At 38.9% G+C, this 19,696-nt stretch overlaps 1 protein-coding gene across 2 annotated transcripts; it reads left to right on the forward strand.

The window, feature by feature from the left end:
- The first annotated feature begins 1,649 nt into the window (after nucleotides 1-1,649).
- Nucleotides 1,650-16,337, forward strand: si:ch211-180f4.1 (uncharacterized protein LOC100144405 homolog). Of its 2 annotated transcripts, XM_061889817.1 has the most exons (13): nucleotides 1,650-1,976; nucleotides 2,048-2,598; nucleotides 2,987-3,050; nucleotides 3,141-3,289; nucleotides 3,355-3,456; nucleotides 3,519-3,694; nucleotides 3,768-4,010; nucleotides 4,080-4,202; nucleotides 13,163-13,285; nucleotides 13,349-13,757; nucleotides 13,828-14,094; nucleotides 15,359-15,508; nucleotides 15,578-16,337. In XM_061889817.1, exons 2-13 carry the CDS (start codon nucleotides 2,326-2,328, stop codon nucleotides 16,007-16,009), a joined length of 2,511 nt encoding a protein of 836 aa, XP_061745801.1. In that variant the 5' UTR covers nucleotides 1,650-1,976; nucleotides 2,048-2,325; the 3' UTR covers nucleotides 16,010-16,337. The 2 variants fall into 2 exon arrangements, with proteins under 2 accessions (XP_061745801.1, XP_061745802.1); XM_061889818.1 differs by having other exon boundaries at nucleotides 1,650-2,598; nucleotides 3,144-3,289.
- Nucleotides 16,338-19,696: the final 3,359 nt, after the last annotated feature.

Below are 19,696 nucleotides of genomic sequence, written 5' to 3' on the forward strand. Positions count from 1 at the left end.
AATATTTGATGAGAAGTAATTGGAGCCTTAAATCGATAAATATTTCATAACATTGATTTGGATTCCTGACTATTTTTTGAGAAATGACAGTTTAGGGAAAAAAAATCCCACCAAAGTTCTTAGGGATCCAAAAGTATCCCACTCATAAAAAAGTTAAAATTAAGTCATACATTATTTATTCATTTTTACATTAAACCCTTAAATATCTACATCAACTTGAGATAAATCCCCCATTTTTTAAATGATTATTATTATTATTATAATTATTATTTCGTTTTGATTTATTTTCGTCATGAAACACACAAATACATTTTTTTTTTTATATTTTCCTACTCAAAAATGACAGAGTGGAATATTTGACAGGAAGTAATTGGAACCTTTAATAGGTCAATAATTCATAACAATATTAATTTTATTTTAAGCAATGAGTTTAAAAAACTAATCGAATAATATCCGCTCATAAAAGTCCTACTTTTATTTAAACCCAACCCTTAAATCTCTAGATTAACTTCAGATTTACCTGTCAGTTTTTTTGTTTTTTGTTTTTTTTAATGTGTTTTGGGTTTATTCCTTTTTTGTCATAGGAAACAGTTTTTTGTGGCAAATACAAAATGTGCAACATTTTTCAAAAAAAGTTTTTCTAAATGGAATATTTGAAATAATTGGAGCCTTAAATTGATAAATATTTCATAACAACTATGATTTTGATTCCTTATTTATTTATTTTATTTTAGATATGACAGATTAGGGAAAACAATTCCACTAATATTCTCAGGGACCCAAAAAGGTCCCACTGATAAAAATAAGTTATGTTTTTTGTTTTGTTTTAATATTTTATGTCATAGAACACTTAGTTTTTGTATGGCAACCACACAAAATATTTAATATTTCCTCCCCCCAAAATTTCAAAGTGGAATATTTGACGTGAAGTGATTGGAGACTTTAATAGATCAATAATTCATATCAACATTTGATTTTGATGTGATATTATTAGTAAATCCAGTAACATTCTCCAGGATCCAAAAGGGTCCCACTCATAAAAGTCATAAAAAAAAGTTTTACTTTCAACCCTTAAATCTCTAATTAAACATCAGATATATTCGTTGACTAAAATGTATTTTTTTATGTTTTCACGTTTTTTTGGTTCGTTTTTTTCCCTTTTTTGGCATAGAAAACTTTTTCTTATTTTTTTTTTTCCAAAATGTGCAGTATTTTCCCCCAAAAATACTTCACTGTGGAATATTTCATTGGAAGTAATTGCAGCCTTACATATTTCAATAATTCATAACATTGATATTGTATAATTATTTTTATTTATTATTATTATTTTTTTTTAGAAATTACAGTTTAGAAAAAACAATCCCACTATAATTATCAGGGATCCAAAAGGGTCCCACCCATTAAAGTTATATATATATATATATATATATATATATATATATATATATATATATTATAGGTAAATTGAGAAAATCGGCTATATAGCCGTTGATATATATATATATATATATATATATATATATATATATATATATATATATATATATATATATATATATATATTATAGGTAAATTGAGAAAATCGGCTATATAGCCGTTGATTACATTTTTTTATTCTTATTTTTTTAATGTTTTAATGTTTTTTTTTCCTTGGTTTTTTTTTAAATTTTTTGTCGTGAAAACTGAGCTGTTTTTTTTGTCCACAACGTGCAATATTTCCCCCAAAAAATATTTCAAAGTGGAATATTTGATTTGAAGTAAATGTAGCCATAAACATGTCAATAATTCATAATAGAGTCAACATTGCAACCAATTCTTGTTACATTTCACCTTATTTTGTTCCACTTTTTGATGTTTTTTTTTTTTTTGTAATATTTTTAAAATTGTACTACGTGTTGTACAAAAATGGTCCCCGGGCCGCACTTTGGACTCCCCTGATCGACAGCCTCCTTTTTCTATCGACACACGCCACTCGGGTAAGGAGTCATAAAAATGTCAATTGGAGCTGATGTCACTCTTCATCAAGTCAACATTCTTATGTTCACAGGTCCAAGCGTCGCCATGACAACCGTGTGAAGGTCACAGCGGTCGCCACGGCAACCAAATGCCACAAGGAATAACGCTGACATGGCTGTGATTGTTGGGGGGGCGTGGCCAATGCACGTGCGATTACATCACTGTGTAGCATGTCCATTAAAGACATCATACCTGGTGGTGACGTCATCACTCGTGTTGTTGTTTTTTAGGTGGACTAGTAATCATAATTGCCGGTTATGACGTCATCCCTCAGCAGTAAATGATCTCAGTGAAAGTCTCTTGGTACCTATGACTCAATATCATGCCGGTAAAAAAATGATGGGACACTCGCCCCAGCAGGAGAATCTGGAGCATGACGTCATGCAGCCGAGCTCTCATTGGTCCGCTGCTCGGTGGCACGTGACGCTCCGGGGACCTGACGGAGGACTATGGGGGAGCGCGGGTGCCCGGGTTAAGAACGGCGGGAGTCGGAGCGCATTCATCCGGACACCTGAACCGAGCCTCTGCCGGTGGACTCTGTTGCGGGTCTCTGATCGGTGCGGGCGCGAGCGCGGACGCAAGGTGAGGCGCGCGCAACACAATAACTCTTTGAAGTGTGTTGGTTTCTGCCGACGGCGCGGGGAAAAAAAAACAACCTCAAACATGTCGTGACATCTACCGCTGGCGTTCATGAATATTCATGAGGACGACTTCATTATTTATTGACGACATTAAGTTAGCTTTAGTGCTCGTGCTGCGTTCGCGGACAGTCCGGGTTAATTGTCGTCATGTTTCAAGGCGATTGTTTTCCTCTCTTTGAGAAAAAGTTGTTTACGTAATAACTCTGCGGCACTGTAGGTTTGGATGTTTCCATGGTAACCAACGTCCGAAAGTATAAAGTCACGTTAACTCGGTTAGTGCATGGTGTTGCCTCCACTCCTCCAAATGATGACGTCACCTCTGTTTACAGTGCATCATGGGACGAGTCCTCTTTGTGCTCGGTGCCTTCCTGCTGACGTCATCGCTGCCGCCAGGTCCGACATGACGTCACCAAGTGCAGGTGCGGGTCTGGAATGCCGGCGTGTTCATGAGAGCGTGTGTGTGCGTGTGCGTGCGTGTGGCAGCAGGGGGCGCCGTGGAGTGTCCCGTGCAGTGCGTGTGCGAGACGCGACCGTGGTACACGCCTCAGTCCGTCTTTCAGCAGGCCGTGACCGTGGACTGTAACGAACTCCACTTCAACGACATTCCTGGGAACATCTCCTCCGACACGCAGGTAGGCGCACGCGCGCGCGTGCACGCACACCCGCGGCTTGACGTGAATGTGTACGTGCGTGTCAGGTGTTGCTTCTGCAGAGCAACAACATCTCGTCCGTCTCAAGGGAACTTGAACGCCTCACCAACCTGACAGAGCTGGACCTGTCCGAGAACCAGCTGACCCAGGTAGCGCGCGCGCACGCACGCACGCGGGTGGAGATCAGGAGGTGAAGGTGTATGTGTGTCAGGTGCGTGGCGTGGGGGCGTGGTCTCTGGTGACGCTGTACCTGGAGGAGAACCGCATCGAGGAGCTGGATGACGAGAGCCTGAAGAACTTGAGCAGACTGGAGGAACTCTACCTGAACCACAACCGAATCTCCTCCATCACGCCGGGCGCCTTTGTGGGCGTGGCCAATCTGCTGAGGTGCTCCTCCTCCCCGCGGCAGACGTGGTCTCTCTCCCGCCGTCTGACGCCTCCCGTCTTCTCCCCCCCCAAGGCTCCACCTCAACGCCAACCGGCTGGTGGCCGTGGACAGCCGCTGGTTCCAATCCCTGCCCTCCCTGGAGATCCTGATGCTCGGGGACAACCCCATCCTGGGTCTGGAGGACAACAACTTCCTGCCCTTGTCCCGCCTCCATAGTCTGGTTCTGGCTGGGATGGGACTCACCTCCGTGCCCGCCGCTGCCTTCGTGGGCCTGGACTACTTGGAGAGTCTGTCCCTGTGCGACAACCGCCTCAGGTGAGACTAAAACCTGGACCAGGAGTCCTCCCTGGTCCGACTATTGATTGTACACATGTCCTCTGCTAGGTCTGTCCCCCAAGACGCTCTAAACCTGCTCCCCAACCTCAAGTTCCTGGACCTCAACCGGAACCCGATGGAAAGATTACAGCGAGGAGACTTTAAGGACCTTCAGCATCTTGAGGAGCTCAGGTGACACATGGGCCCTTAAACAATCCAATGTTCTACTATCTCTACTGCACCTGAACGCACCACAAACACTTCAATGTCCTACTCATTTCACAGTCTGAGAAAAAACCATTGAGCTACTAAGTGGATAGCTAGCAAAACTTCATAATTTACTTCAATGTCCTACTTTGTTGGGTGCACTTGAATGCACCACAGACACTTCAATGTCCTACTCATTTCACAGACTGTGAAGTAACCATTGAGCTACTATGTGGTTAGCAAAGGTGGGTAGTAACACGCTACATATACTCTGTTACATTTACTTGAGTAACTTTTGGGATAAATTGTACTTCTACGAGTAGTTTTTATGCAACATACTTTTACTTTTACTTGAGTATATTTATAGAGAAGAAACACTACTTTTACTCCATTCCCTTTATCTACATTCAGCTCGCTACTCGCTACTTTTTTATCGATCTATTAATGTTTGTTTTGGTTAATGACAGAGCTTCAAAGTACAAACTACGCATGCCTGCGTTTCACCAATCACATGCAGTCACTGGGGACGTTGGACCAATCAAACAGAGCCAGGCGGTCACATGACCCGACTTAAACAAGTTAAAACACTTATTCGTGTGTTACCATTTAGTGGTCAATTGTACAATCTACTAATAAAAGTTTCAATCAATCAATCAAAAGTGTAAAGGAAAAGACACTTTTTATTTCAACCGTACTTCCCGTCAAAAGCCTAAAGACTGATCGCACAGTTCCTGTCTTCGCAATAAAAGTGCTGCTCCATCGCGCCTGCGCTAACAAAATAAGAGTCTCTGAAAGCCAGCGCAAACAAGCTAGCAAGCTACGGAGTTTGCCGCCAATGTATTTCTTGTAAAGTGTATAAAAACGAATATGGAAGCTGGACAAATAAGATGCCAAAAACCAACGACTTTCATGTGGTATTAGACGGAAAGGAGGAACTTTTTTTCTCCTCCATTTGAAAACGTGATCGTCTGATTCCAATCAATGCAAGTCATCAGAATCAGGTAATACACCAACTTATATTCTTGTCTTCATGAAAGATAGGAATCTATATGTTAAACATGCATGTATATTCATTAAAACACCTTCAACATGTGAACAAAAACGGCAAAATAAATAAATATAAATTATATACTGTATATATAAATATATATATATTTAATATGTATATATATATATACATATATATGTATATATATACACATATATATGTATATATATATATATATATATATATATATATATATGTGTGTGTGTATAAATTATTTGTGTGTACATGTATGATATGTATGTGTATATATGATATGTGTGTGTATGTATGTATATATGAGGTAGATCACCTCGACTTGGTCATTTACTAAGTAATTGAGAAATGTTGAAAAACTTATTGGGGTGTTACCATTTAGTGGTCAATTGTACGGAATATGTACTGTACTGCAATCTACTAATACATGTTTTAATCAATCAATCAAATCAATGAATGTCTACTGAGCCTATGGTGCTGTTATTGTGGCTCAATGTGCCATTTTTTTCATTTTATTTTAATGTACTATTATTTAGTATATAATATTGTTTTAGTTGCTTAAGAGATATTCCTGGCTCTGAATTTGTTCATTGCTATTTTTATGTTTTTGTGCATTATTTTTTGTCGTAATCAGGTTACTCATCAGTTACTCAGTACTTGAGTAGTTTTTTCACAACATACTTTTTACTTTTACTCAAGTAAATATTTGGGTGACTACTCCTTACTTTTACTTGAGTAATAAATCTCTAAAGTAACTGCACTCTTACTTGAGTACAATTTCTGGCTACTCTACCCACCTCTGGTGGTTAGCTAGCAAAACTTCATGATTTATTTTAATGTCCTACTTTGTTGGGTGCACCTGAATGCACCACAGACACTTCAATGTCCTACTCATTTCACACTCTGTGAAGTAACCATTGAGCTACTATGTGGTTAGCTAGCAAAACTTCATAATTTACTTCAATGTCCTACTTTGTTGGGAGCACCTGAATGCACCACGGACACTTCAATATCCTACTCATTTCACAGTCTGGCAAGTAACCATTGAGCTACTAAAATGCTAGCTAGCAATACTTCATAATGTACTTCAATGCCATACATTGTTGGGTGCACCTGAATGCACCACAGACACTTCAATGTCCTACTCATTTCACAGTCTGGGAAGTAACCATTGAGCTACTAAAATGCTAGCTAGCAATACTTCATAATGTACTTCAATGCCATACATTGTTGGGTGCACCTGAATGCACCACAGACACTTCAATGTCCTACTCATTTCACAGTCTGTGAGGTAACCATTGAGCTACTAAATTGCTAGCTAGCAATACTTCACAATGTACTTCAATGTCATACTTTTTTGTTGGGTGCACTTGAACGCACCACAGACACTTCAATGTCCTACTCATTTCACAGTCTGTGAGGTAACCATTGAGCTACTAAATTGCTAGCTAGCAATACTTCACAATGTACTTCAATGTCATACTTTTTTGTTGGGTGCACTTGAACGCACCACAGACACTTCAATGTCCTACTCATTTCACAGTCTGGGAAGTAACCATTGAGCTACTAAATTGCTAGCTAGCAATACTTCATAATGTACTTCAATGTCATACTTTGTTGTTGGGCGCACCTGAACGCACCACAGTCACTTCAATGTCCTACTCATTTCACAGTCTGTGAGGTAACCATTGAGCTACTAAATTTCTAGCTAGCAATACTTCACAATGTACTTCAATGTCATACTTTTTTGTTGGGTGCACTTGAACGCACCACAGACACTTCAATGTCCTACTCATTTCACAGTCTGTGAGGTAACCATTGAGCTACTAAATTGCTAGCTAGCAATACTTCACAATGTACTTCAATGTCATACTTTTTTGTTGGGTGCACTTGAACGCACCACAGACACTTCAATGTCCTACTCATTTCACAGTCTGTGAGGTAACCATTGAGCTACTAAATTGCTAGCTAGCAATACTTCACAATGTACTTCAATGTCATACTTTTTTGTTGGGTGCACTTGAACGCACCACAGACACTTCAATGTCCTACTCATTTCACAGTCTGGGAAGTAACCATTGAGCTACTAAATTGCTAGCTAGCAATACTTCATAATGTACTTCAATGTCATACTTTGTTGTTGGGCGCACCTGAACGCACCACAGTCACTTCAATGTCCTACTCATTTCACAGTCTGTGAAGTAACCATTGAGCTACTAAATTGCTAGCTAGCAATACTTCACAATGTACTTCAATGTCATACTTTGTTGTTGGGCGCACCTGAACGCACCACAGTCATTTCAATGTCCTACTCATTTCACAGTCTGTGAAGTAACCATTGAGCTACCAAATTGCTAGCTAGCAAAACTTCATAATGTACTTCATTGTCATACTTTGTTGTTGGGTGCACCTGAACGCACCACAGACACTTCAATGTCCTACTAATATTACAGACTGTGAAGTAACCATTGAGCTACTAAGTTGCTAGCTAACAATACTTCATAATTTACTTCAATGTCCTACTTTCTTGAGTGCACCTGAATGCACCATATACACTTCAATGTCCTACTCATATTACAGACTTTGAAGTAACCATTGAGCTACTAAATTGCTAGCTAGCAACACTTCATAATTTACTTCAATGTCCTACTTTCTTGAGTGCACCTGAATGCACCACAGACACTTCAATGTCCTACTCATTTCACAGTCTGTCAAGTAACCATTGAGCTACTAAGTTGCTAGCTAAGTAACCATTGAGCTACTAAGTTGCTAGCTAGCAATACTTCATATTGCATTTCAATTTTCTAATGTGTTGAGTGCACCTGAACGCACCACATAACTTTTTCACTGTCCTACTTATTTCACAGACTGTGAAGCAACCATTAAGCTACCAATGTTTCATAATATATTTCAATGTCCTACTGTCTTCATTGCACTTGAAGACACCACAGATGCTTCAATTTCCTACTAATTTCACAGACTGTGAAGGAAACTTTTAGCTACCAAGTTGCTAGCATAGAGATTCATTTGTGTCTTGATTACAAAAGTTTTTTTGACACTGAAATTATTACAAGGAACTGAATTACTTTTTACATCAAATTATGCTGACAATTTAATTTGAGTGTTTAAAAATTCAGTGTAAAAAAAAGTTAAATGTGAAAAAATTAATTGTATGATAAAAATTAATTGCATAAAAATTCAGTGTTTTAAAGTTGAGTGTATAAAAATTCCACTGGAAAAACTTCAGGATTTTAAAATTCAGTGTTTAAAAATTCAGTGTGAAAAACGTCAGTGTGTAAAAAGTCAGTGTAAAACAATTCAGTGATTAAAAAAATCAGTGTTTAAAAATTCAGTGTTAAACAATTTTGGGTATAACAATTCAGTGTAAAAAAAATCAATGCTGAAAAATTCAGTGACGGAAAATTTGCTGCTTAAAAAAGCAAGCCTGACTTCCGGCAAAATAAGACTAATTGTATAAATATTCAGTGTGAGAAAAGTCAGCATTTTAAAATTGAGTGTATAAAAATTGAATTGGAAAAACTTCAATATTTTAAAATTCAGTGTTTGAAAATTCAGTGTGAAAAAAGTCAGTGTGTAAAAATTCAGTGTAAAACAATTCAGTGATTAAAAAATCCGTGTTTGAAATTTCTGTGTAAAACAAATTCAGTGTATAAAAATTTCAGTGTAAAATAATCCATTGTGAAAAAAAATCAATGCTGAAAAATTCAGTGATGAAAAATTCGCTGCTTAAAAATGCAAGACAGATTTCCGGCAAAATAAGACTAATTGTATAAATATTCAGTGTGAAAAAATTGAGTGTATAAAAATTCAGTGGAAAACAATTCAGGGTATAAGAGTTCAGTGATTAGAAATTCAGTGATTAAAAATTCAGTGTAAAAAAAATTCAGTGTAATAAAAAATTCAGTGTACAAAAATTCACTGATTAAAAAAATCAGTGTTTAAAAATTCAGTGTAATAAATATTCAGTGTACAAAAATTCAGTGGAAAACAATTCAAGGGATAAAAATTCAGTGTAAAAAAAATCAGTGTGAAAAAAGTCAGTCTGTAAAAATTCAGTGTAAAACAATTCAGTGATTGAAACTTCAGTATAAAAAAAATTCAGTGTAATAAAAAATTCAGTGATTAAAAAAAAACAATGTTTAAAAATTCAGTGTAATAAATATTCAGTGTACAAAAATTCAGTGGAAAACAATTCAAGGTATAAAAATTCAGTGTAAAAAAAACTCAGTGTGTAAAAATTCAGGGTAAAACAATTCAGTGATTAAAAAATCAGTGTTTAAAAATTCAGTGTATAAAAAATTTCAGTGTTAAACAATTCAGGGTATAAAAATTCAGTGTAAAGAAAATTCAGTTTGAAAAAAAATCAATGCTGAAAAATTCAGTGACGAAAAATTTGCTGCTAAAAAAGCAACACTGACTTGCGGCAAAATAAGACTAATTGTATAAATATTCAGTATGAAAAAATTCAGTGTATAAAAAATCAGTGGAAAACAATGCAGGGTATAAAAATTCAGTGTACAAAAATTCAGTGGAAAACAATTCAAGGTACAAAAATTCAGTGTAAAAAAAATCACTGTGTAAAAATTCAGTGTAAAACAATTCAGTGATTTAAAAATTCAGTGTATAAAAAATTTCAGTGTTAAACAATTCAGGGTATACAAATTCAGTGTAAAAAAATTCAGTGTACAAAAATTCAGTGGAAAACAATTCAAGGTACAAAAATTCAGTGTAAAAAAAATCACTGTGTAAAAATTCAGTGTAAAACAATTCAGTGATTTAAAAATTCAGTGTATAAAAAATTTCAGTGTTAAACAATTCAGGGTAGAAAAATTCAGTGTAAAAAAATTCAGTGTGAGAAAAAATCAATGCTGAAAAACTCAGTGACGAAAAATCTGCTGCTTAAAAAGGCAAGACTGACTTCCGGCAAAATAAGACTAATTGTATAAATATTCAGTGTGAAAAAGCAGTGTATAAAAAATTAATTTTTAAACAATTCAGGGTATAAAAATTCAGTGTAAAAAAAAATGCTGAAAAATTCAGTGACGAAAAATTCGCTGCTTAAAAAAGCAAGACTGACTTCCGGCAAATAAGACTAATTGTACAAATATTCAGTGTGAAAAAATTCAGTATTTCAAAAATTCAGTGTAAAAAAATTCAGTGACTAACAAAATCAGTGTTTAAAAATTCAGTGTAAAAAAAATTCAGTGTAATAAAAAATTCAGTGTACAAAAATTCAATGTAAAAAAATTCAGGGACTAACAAAATCAGTGTTTAAAAATTCAGTGTAAAAAAAAATCAGTGTAATAAAAAATTCAGTGTACAAAAATTCAATGTAAAAAAATCCAGTGACTAACAAAATCAGTGTTTAAAAATTCAGTGTAAAAAAAATCAGTGTTATAAAAAATTCAGTGTACAAAAATTCAAAGTAAAAAAATCCAGTGACTAACAAAATCAGTGTTTAAAAATTCAGTGTAAAAAAATTCAGTGTAATAAAAATTCAGTGTACAAAAATTCAGTTTAAAACAATTCAGGGTATAAAAAAATCAGTGTAAAGAAAATTCAGTGCAAAAAAAAAATCTGTGCTGAAAAATTCAGTGACGAAAAATTTGCTGCTTAAAAAAGCAAGACAGGCTTCCAGCAAAATAAGACTGAAGCAATCGATCATGTCTCAGAAGCAGCCAATGAGGTGACAAGTTTGAGGTCACGTGACACGCCTCTGGTCAGTTACCTGGTCTCCCTGGGCATTAATACAACATCATGAACATTCCAATGGTTGGAATCTGCACTTTTGAGTCACTGTGACATACAAAGCTCTGCTTCACTTTTTTAAACACTGAAGACTTATTTCTTATACACCAATTTTTTTATACACTGAATTTTTAACCACTTAATATTTTACATTGAACTTTTAAACACTGAATTTTTGTACACAAATTATTTTTTGCACCAAATTTGTTCACATTGAATTCTTAACCACTGAATTTTTATACACTATTTTTTTCACACAGAATTTTAACAAGTGAATTTTTTTTACATATAATTTTTAACCACTGAATTTTTTTCACACTGAAATTTTAAACACTGAACACTTTTATACACAATTTTTTTTACACTGAATATTTTGACAATTAATTTTTATACACTAAATTTTTAAACAGACTTTTTGAACACTAAATTTTTATATACTGATTTTTATTTAATTTAACTTTAAAGTTAACTTTAACTTTAACTTTAATATACACTGAATTTTTAACTATTGAATTTTTATACACTGATTTTTTTTACACTGAATTGTTAACCACTTAATTTTTATCACTGAACTTTAAAACAGTTTTATACACAATCTTTTTTACAAAACGTTTTTTTTTTTTTTTACAAAACTTTTTTTTCCACTGATTGTTTTCCACTGGATTTTTTTACACTGAATTGTATACATTACATTTTTTTACAGACTTTTTAAACACTACATTTTTATACACTGATTGTTTTACATTCAATTTTTAACTTCTGAATTTTTTACACTGAACTTTACACTGAACATTTATTTACACACCAAATTTTTATACACAACATTTGTTTACACTTAATTTTCATACACTGAATTTTAAAACACAAACTTTTTAAACACATTTTTATACCCTGATTTTTTTTACACTGAATTTTTAACCACTGAATTTTTTATACCCTAATTTTTTTTTTCCACTAAATTTTTACACAGATTTTTTTTTTACACTGTACTTAATTTTAAAATACAGGCTTTTTATACACTGAATTTTTGACAACTGATTTCTCTACACTGAACTTTTAAACACAAAATCTTTATACACAGCATTTTCAGCATTTTTTTTCACACTAAATTTTAAAACACTGACTTTTTAAACACCACATTTTATACACTGATTTTTTTTACACTGAATTTGTAACCACTGAATTTTTTCACACTGAACATTTATTTACACATTGAATTTTTATACACAAATTTTTCTACACTTAATTTTTTTTACACTGAATTTTAAAACACTGACTTTTTAAACAGCACATTTTTATACACTGATTTTTAACCTTTTTTTTTTTATCACTGAATATTTATTTACACATTGAATTTTATACAAACATTTTTTTACACTGATTTTTTAACCACTGATTTTTTTAAAACTGAACTTTTTGACACACAATCTTTGCACACATTTTTTTTGCACTGAATTTTTCGCATTGAATTTTTAACCACTTAATTTTTTTTCACTGAAATTTAAAAACTGTATTTTTATACACATTTTTTTACACTGAATATTTTTACACTGAATTTTAAAACACTGACTTTTTAAACACCACATTTTTTATACGCAGATTTTTTTTACACTGAACATTTATTTACACATTGAATTTTCATGCACACATTTTTTTTACACTTAATTTTCACACACTGACTTTTAAAACACTTTTTAAACACCACATTTTTATACCACTTAATTTTTATCACTGAACTTTAAAACACTAAAATTTTATAGAAACATTTTTTTACACACATTTTTTTTACCCAACTGAACTTTTAAACACACAATCTTTAAACACATTTTTGTACACTGAATTTTTTTCAATTGAATTTTTTTATACACAATTTTTTTTTACATGCAATTTTTAACCACAGAATTTTTTTACACAATTTTATTACACTGAATATTTTGACACTGACTTTTTATACACTGAATTTTAAAACACAACCTTTTTAAACTTTTTAAAAAAAAGTTCAGTTAAAAAAATTCAAATGCAAAAAAAAAATCCTCCTCTGCTTATCCGAGATCGGGTCACGGGGGCCGCAGCCTAAGCAGACCAAAAAAAATTCTGTGACATAAATTCAGTGTGTGTGTGTGTGTGTGTGTGTGTGTGTGTGTGTGTGTGTCAGTGTGAACAACATGGACGCTCTTGTGCTGGTGGAAGCTGAGACTTTCCGGAACCTTCCTGGCCTTGTCAAGGTGGACCTGAGCAACAACGCCATCTTGTCTCACCTGCACGCTCGCGCCTTCAGGTGAGTCGGTGGCGACCATGTGACACATCAAAACTGACACTGACACTCTTCCCTCCCCCTCAGGGGCGTGTCTTCCCTGCGCACGCTCCTCCTCCACAACAGCAGGCTCCGCCTTCTGTCAGGTGACCTGCTGGAGGCCCTCCCCTCCCTGGAGGAGCTGTCCTTGTACTCGGACCCGCTGCGGTGCGACTGCCTCTCCGGGTGGGCTCGTCACCTTGGTAACGAGTCGCACGTCAGACTGCTGGAGTCCTCCTCCACGCGCTGCTCGTCCCCGCCTGGCCTGATTGGACGAGAGCTGCGCGAGGTGGCGGCGAACGTAGGGGGCGGGGCTGACGCCTGCCTGCCGCTCATCGACGTCGACTCGTTCGTGTCGGAGCTGAACGCCAACGTGGGGGAGACCGTGACGCTGAAATGTAGCGCTGACGCTGACCCCTCCCCTCAGTTTTATTGGGTGACGCCCACTGGAGACAAGGTGGGCGGGGCCAGGCAGGTGTCACGCAAACGTGGACACAAACGAAGTAACGCTTTTCTCCCTCGCCCAGGTGAGGCCGGAAGCCGCGCCAATCACATCCAAGGAGGGGCGGGCCCTGACCCCAGACAGGAAGTACCAGGTGACACATCTGGGCACGCTGGTGATGCAACACGTGGCGCCGTCAGACGCAGGCGCGTACACCTGTGTGGCGTGGAACGTGGCGGGGGCGGACACAAAGAGCGCGACCGTGTCGGTGGACGCTCCCGGCTCGCCGCGGCTCCACTGGAGGGGGCGAGGCGAGGAAGGGGGCTCCCGCGCCCTGCTGGTCACGGCGAAGGTACAGTTTAGCGCATACTTGCCAACCTTGAGACCTCCGATTTCAGGAGGTGAAGGGTGGAGGGGGCGAGGTCGGGGGTGGGGGGGAGACGTGGTTGGGGGCGTGATTGGGGCGGGCGGCGTGGTTAAGAGGCGAGTGTAACTCACCAACTCGAATATTTCATATATATTTCAAATATATATATATAGATATATCCATCCATCCATTTTCTAACGCTTATTCCCTTTTGGGGTCGCGGGGGGCGCTGGCGCCTATCTCAGCTACAATCGGGCGGAAGGCGGGGTACACCCTGGACAAGTCGCCACCTCATCGCAGGGCTATATAGATATATATATATATATATATATAAATATGTATGTGTGGGAAAAATCACAAGACTACTTCATCTCTGCAGAACTGTTTCATCAAGGAACCCCTCATGAAACAGTTCTGTAGAGATGAAGTAGTGTTGTGATTATTCCCACACATACATATTGCGCTCTACCACGGTATCGAACACTATTCTCTGGATAATCCAATTAAGATAAATATATTTATATATATATATATATATATATATATATATGTATGAAATACTTGACTTTCAGTGCATTCTAGCTATATATTTATTTTATTATATATATATATAAATAAAATAAATAGTTGAATTTTAGACGCACCTATCAAATACACAGTTAAAAAACAGTTCTAGTAACTGTACTGTTCTTGCTGGTTACTAAAAAAACAACAACAACACTTACCTTTCACTATTTGAGTAACCTTTGTTCTGCCATTTGTGAACTGGCGAGAGTCACTTGCCGTCAGCTGCGCAACACCACGTAAATCATTGGCCTATCAAAAAGCAACCCCATAACGCTATAGCCAACATTCACCAGGAGATGGCGACAGACAACATGGAATCACTCTATTACAGACGGCGTCGCCATGGCTGTAACTTCCTCGTTCTTCTGTTTCGTCTCCTTGCGTGTGCAGTTTTCTATTAAAATCCGCAGATGCTGTAACGTGATTGGGCAGGCAAGCTGTTAATGTGGGCGTGAAATCAGGCCGACTCCCCACTCAGGTCTGCATGGAGCTGGAGGGGGCGTGGCCTCCAGCTCCACTGAATTTCGGTAGATTTTCAGGAGAAAATTTCTTCCGGGAGGTTTTCGGGAGAGGCGTTGATTTTCGGGAGTCTCCCAGAAAATCCGGGAGGGTTGGCAAGTATGAGTTTAGCGTGTGCTGGCGTGTGTTAGCCGTTTAGCTCATGCGCTGACGTCCCGTGCAGGTGGTGAGCGCGCGCTCGATGGTGCTGGCGTGGGCGTTCCATCCTCGGGGAGGCGGAGCCTCCAACCCGCAGGACACGCCTCTTCCTCTGCCACGCTGGAGCAGCGCCGCCGTGCACATCAACAACGCTCACATCAGCTACACCGCCAAGGTGACTTCCTTTAGCATTAGCATTAGCATTCCGCAGGACAAAAAGTCAAACATTTTTTTTTTCCGGAAGGTTCCCGTCGACGTGCAGGAGTACAACCTGACTCACCTACTTCCTGCCAGCGACTACCACGTCTGCCTCACCATCGTCGCCGCCCCCTCCTCCCTTGGCCACACCTCCTGCCTCAACGTCACCACCAAGGGGGCGGGCTTCACTGTGGCGCCGGCGCCGATGCCGTCCCGACGCAGCGGCGTGGCGCTGGCAGCCGCCACCGGCGCCATATTCGCCGTGTCCATCATGGCGCTGCTGGTCTTCTACATGGGGCGCCGCCGCCGCGCCTCGTTCGCCCCCTCGCTGAAGAAGTACATGCAGCACGCCGCCGCCGCCGCCATCCCGCTGCACGAGTACCCGCCCCTCATCACGCTTTGGGAGGGCGACAAAGACAAAGAGGGCGGGGCGCCGGCAGGAAGCCACATCGACACCACCAAGACGTACACGTGGTGAAAACTTTCTCACGTTGTTGTTAGCATTATCCCAGACCTGGGAGGGGGCGGGGCTATTGCATGTTTGCACTCCTTTTTTGGACTTTTGTAGGTCAAACACCGTCGAGCACCGACTTGTACACGTGATGGCGAGGATGATGAAGAAGAAGAGCGTGGAAGTCAACAAAGCTACAAAGGTCGGCATCACGGGATGAAGCAGCGCCTCTTGTGGCCACCCGGGGCAACAGCAGGCGTCTTTTTGTACAAAGTTTATATATTTGTATTTAAGTTGCACATTTATGAAGATGATTGCTAGAAGACACAATAAATATGAACACTGAACACATGAATATGCCAAATTGCCCCCAAAAAAACGGAAATGCTGATTATTAAAGCTAAATATTACTCAAATCTCATCCAACGTAATAAAAACGATCCTAAATTTTTGTTTAGTACGGTAGCACCGCTAACCCAACAAAGGACCCCTTCCTTTAGCTCCACCCACTCAGCTGATGACTTCATGCAATTCTTTAATAAGAAAATTGAAGTCATTAGAAAGGAGATTAAAGACAATGCGTCCCAGCTACAACTGGGTTCTATTAACACAGATACGATTGTAGATACGGCGGATACTGCCCTCCAAAATAGTTTCTATCGTTTTGAGGAAATAACATCAGAGGAATTGTTACGTGTAAATGGAATAAAAAAACAACAACATGTTAACTTGACCCACTTCCTGGGAAACTTATCAAGGAGCTCTTTGTATTACTAGGTCCATCAGTGCTAAATTTTATAAACTTATCACTTTCCTCGGGCACTGTTCCCCTAGCATTCAAAAAAGCGGTTATTCATCCTCTTCTTAAAAGACCTAACCTCGATCCTGACCTCATGGTAAACTACCGACCCGGTGTCTCACCTTCCCTTTATTTCAAAAATCCTAAAAAAAAAAAAGCACACTTAGCGTCTAACAATGTATGTCAGGGGTCGGGAACCTTTTTGGCTGAGAGAGCCAAGAAGCCAAATATTTAAAAACATATTTACGTAAGAGCCATAAGACATATTTTTTAAAACTGAACACAACTAAAAGCGTGCATTCTTTAAGTCAGACCTACATTTCTAGAGTACAATAAGTCTCTTATTCTTTTTAATAACATTGTTATTCTGAAGTGAATTGTGGAGGGGGCGTGGCCTGCAGGCCTGCAGCGAAGCAAGGTGTGCCGGCAACGGCCTCGAAATCAGCGACAGTTGCGCAAAACGCCCACCTGGGCCTTGTTATCTAATCACCTGTCACTCTGTTATAAGCAGCAGCCAGGAGGAAAGACGGGGTTGGGGCTGGAGCCAGAGCGCAAGCGAGAACAAAAGAGAAAAATACAATTGCTGGAAAGCAACTGAGATCTTTTTTTTTTCAAATTAAACAATATTGTAACCCTTAAAACAGGCTCTCATGTCAAAACTTGGTGGTCTGAAGAACCCTCAGGAGGGCAAGCCCCACACTAACCAATAGTAAATAAATTACTTCTTACCATTAACGCAATTGCTTGAACATAAAAAAGCATGAGAGTGTTTTATATTTTGAACGTTATTTTTAACACTGTGTTTACAAGAGGAATTATTCATGACTTATCGTGTTAAGCAATGTCAGCTCAGATTTATCGGAGAGCCAGATGCAGTCATCAAAGAGCCACATCTGGCTCGTGAGCCATCGGTTCCCTCCCCCTGATCTATGTGAAACCTTTCAATCCGGTTTCAGGGCAAATCACTCTACGGAGACAGCCCTCGCAAAATTGACTAATGATTTATTGCTAACGATGGATTCTGATGCGTCATCTATGTTGCTGCTCCTCGATCTTAGCGCTGCTTTAAATACCGTCGATCATATTTTATTAGAACGTATCAAAACTCGAACTGGTATGTCAGACTTAGCCCTGTCTTGGTTTAACTCTTATCTTACTGATAGGATGCAGTGCGTCTCCCATAACAGTATGACCTCGGACTACGTTAAGGTAACGTGTGGAGTTCCCCAGGGTTCAGTCCTAGGCCCTCCACTCTTCAGCATCATACGCAAATACGGTGTTAGCTTTCACTGCTATGCTGATGACACCCAACTCTACATGCCCCTAAAGCTGACCAACACGCCGGATTGTAGTCAGCTGGAGGCGTGTCTTAATGAAATTAAACAATGGATGTCCACTAACTTTTTGCAACTCAACGCCAAAAAAACGGAAATGCTGATTATCGGTCCTGCTAGACACCGACCTCTATTTAATAATACAACTCTAACATTTGACAACCAAACAATTAAACAAAGCGACTCGGTAAAGAATCTGGGTATTATCTTCGACCCAACTCTCTCCTTTGAGTCACACATTAAAAGCGTTACTAAAATGACCTTCTTTCATCTCCGTAATATCGCTAAAATTCGCTCCATTTTGTCCACTGATGACGCTGAGATCATTATCCATGCGTTTGTTACGTCTCGCCTGGATTACTGTAATGTATTATTTTCGGGTCTCCCCATGTCTAGCATTAAAAGATTACAGTTGGTACAAAATGCGGCTGCTAGACTTTTGACAAGAACAAGAAAGTTTGATCACATTACGCCTGTACTGGCTCACCTGCACTGGCTTCCTGTGCACTTAAGATGTGACTTTAAGGTTTTACTACTTACGTATAAAATACTACACGGTCTAGCTCCATCCTATCTTGCCGATTGTATTGTACCATATGTCCCGGCAAGAAATCTGCGTTCAAAGGACTCCGGCTTATTAGTGATTCCTAAAGCCCAAAAAAAGTCTGCAGGCTATAGAGCGTTTTCCGTTCGATGTCCAGTACTCTGGAATGCCCTCCCGGTAACAGTTTGAGATGCTACCTCAGTAAAAGCATTTAAGTCTCACCTTAAAACTCATTTGTATACTCTAGCCTTTAAATAGACTCCCTTTTTAGACCAGTTGATCTGCCGTTTCTTGTCTTTTTCTCCTCTGTCCCACTCTCCCCTGTGGAGGGGGTCCGGTCCGGTGGCCATGGATGAAGTACTGGCTGTCCAGAGTCAGGACCCAGGATGGACCGCTCGTCCAGAGTCGAGACCCAGGATGGACCGCTCGCCTGTGTATCGGCTGGGGACATCTTTGCGCTGCTGATCCGCCTCCGCTTGGGATGGTTTCCTGTTGGCTCCACTATGGACGGGACTCTCGCTGCTGTGTTGGATCTACTTTGGACTGGACTCTCACGGTTGTGTTGTATCCACTATGGATTGAACTTTCACAGTATCATGTTAGACCCGCTCGACATCCATTGCTTTCGGTTCCCTAGGGATGCACATACGCGGTCCTCTCCAAGGTTTCTCATAGTCATCATTGTCACCGACGTCCCACTGGTTGTGAGTTTTCCTTGCCCTTATGTGGGCCTACCGAGGATGTCGTTGTGGTTTGGGTTGTGGTTTTTGCAGCCCTTTGAGACACTAGTGATTTAGGGCTGTATAAGTAATCATTGATTGCTTGATTGAATATATTTGTTTATCAGATCAAAGGTAAACCCTTTCGAACAAAACCACTGAAAAACAGCGACACCCAGTGGACATGCGCTGTAATGACTTCCGGGCACCTGGAAGTGTTTCTGTCATCAAAATATTACAAATATATATGTTATTTTTTCCAACGCTTAAATCTTTTGATCAACTTAAAAATCTATCTGTAAATATAAGTTAATTTTT

This window comes from Nerophis ophidion, linkage group LG27 (assembly GCF_033978795.1).
Source record: "Nerophis ophidion isolate RoL-2023_Sa linkage group LG27, RoL_Noph_v1.0, whole genome shotgun sequence".
NCBI classification, from domain to species: Eukaryota; Metazoa; Chordata; class Actinopteri; order Syngnathiformes; family Syngnathidae; genus Nerophis; species Nerophis ophidion.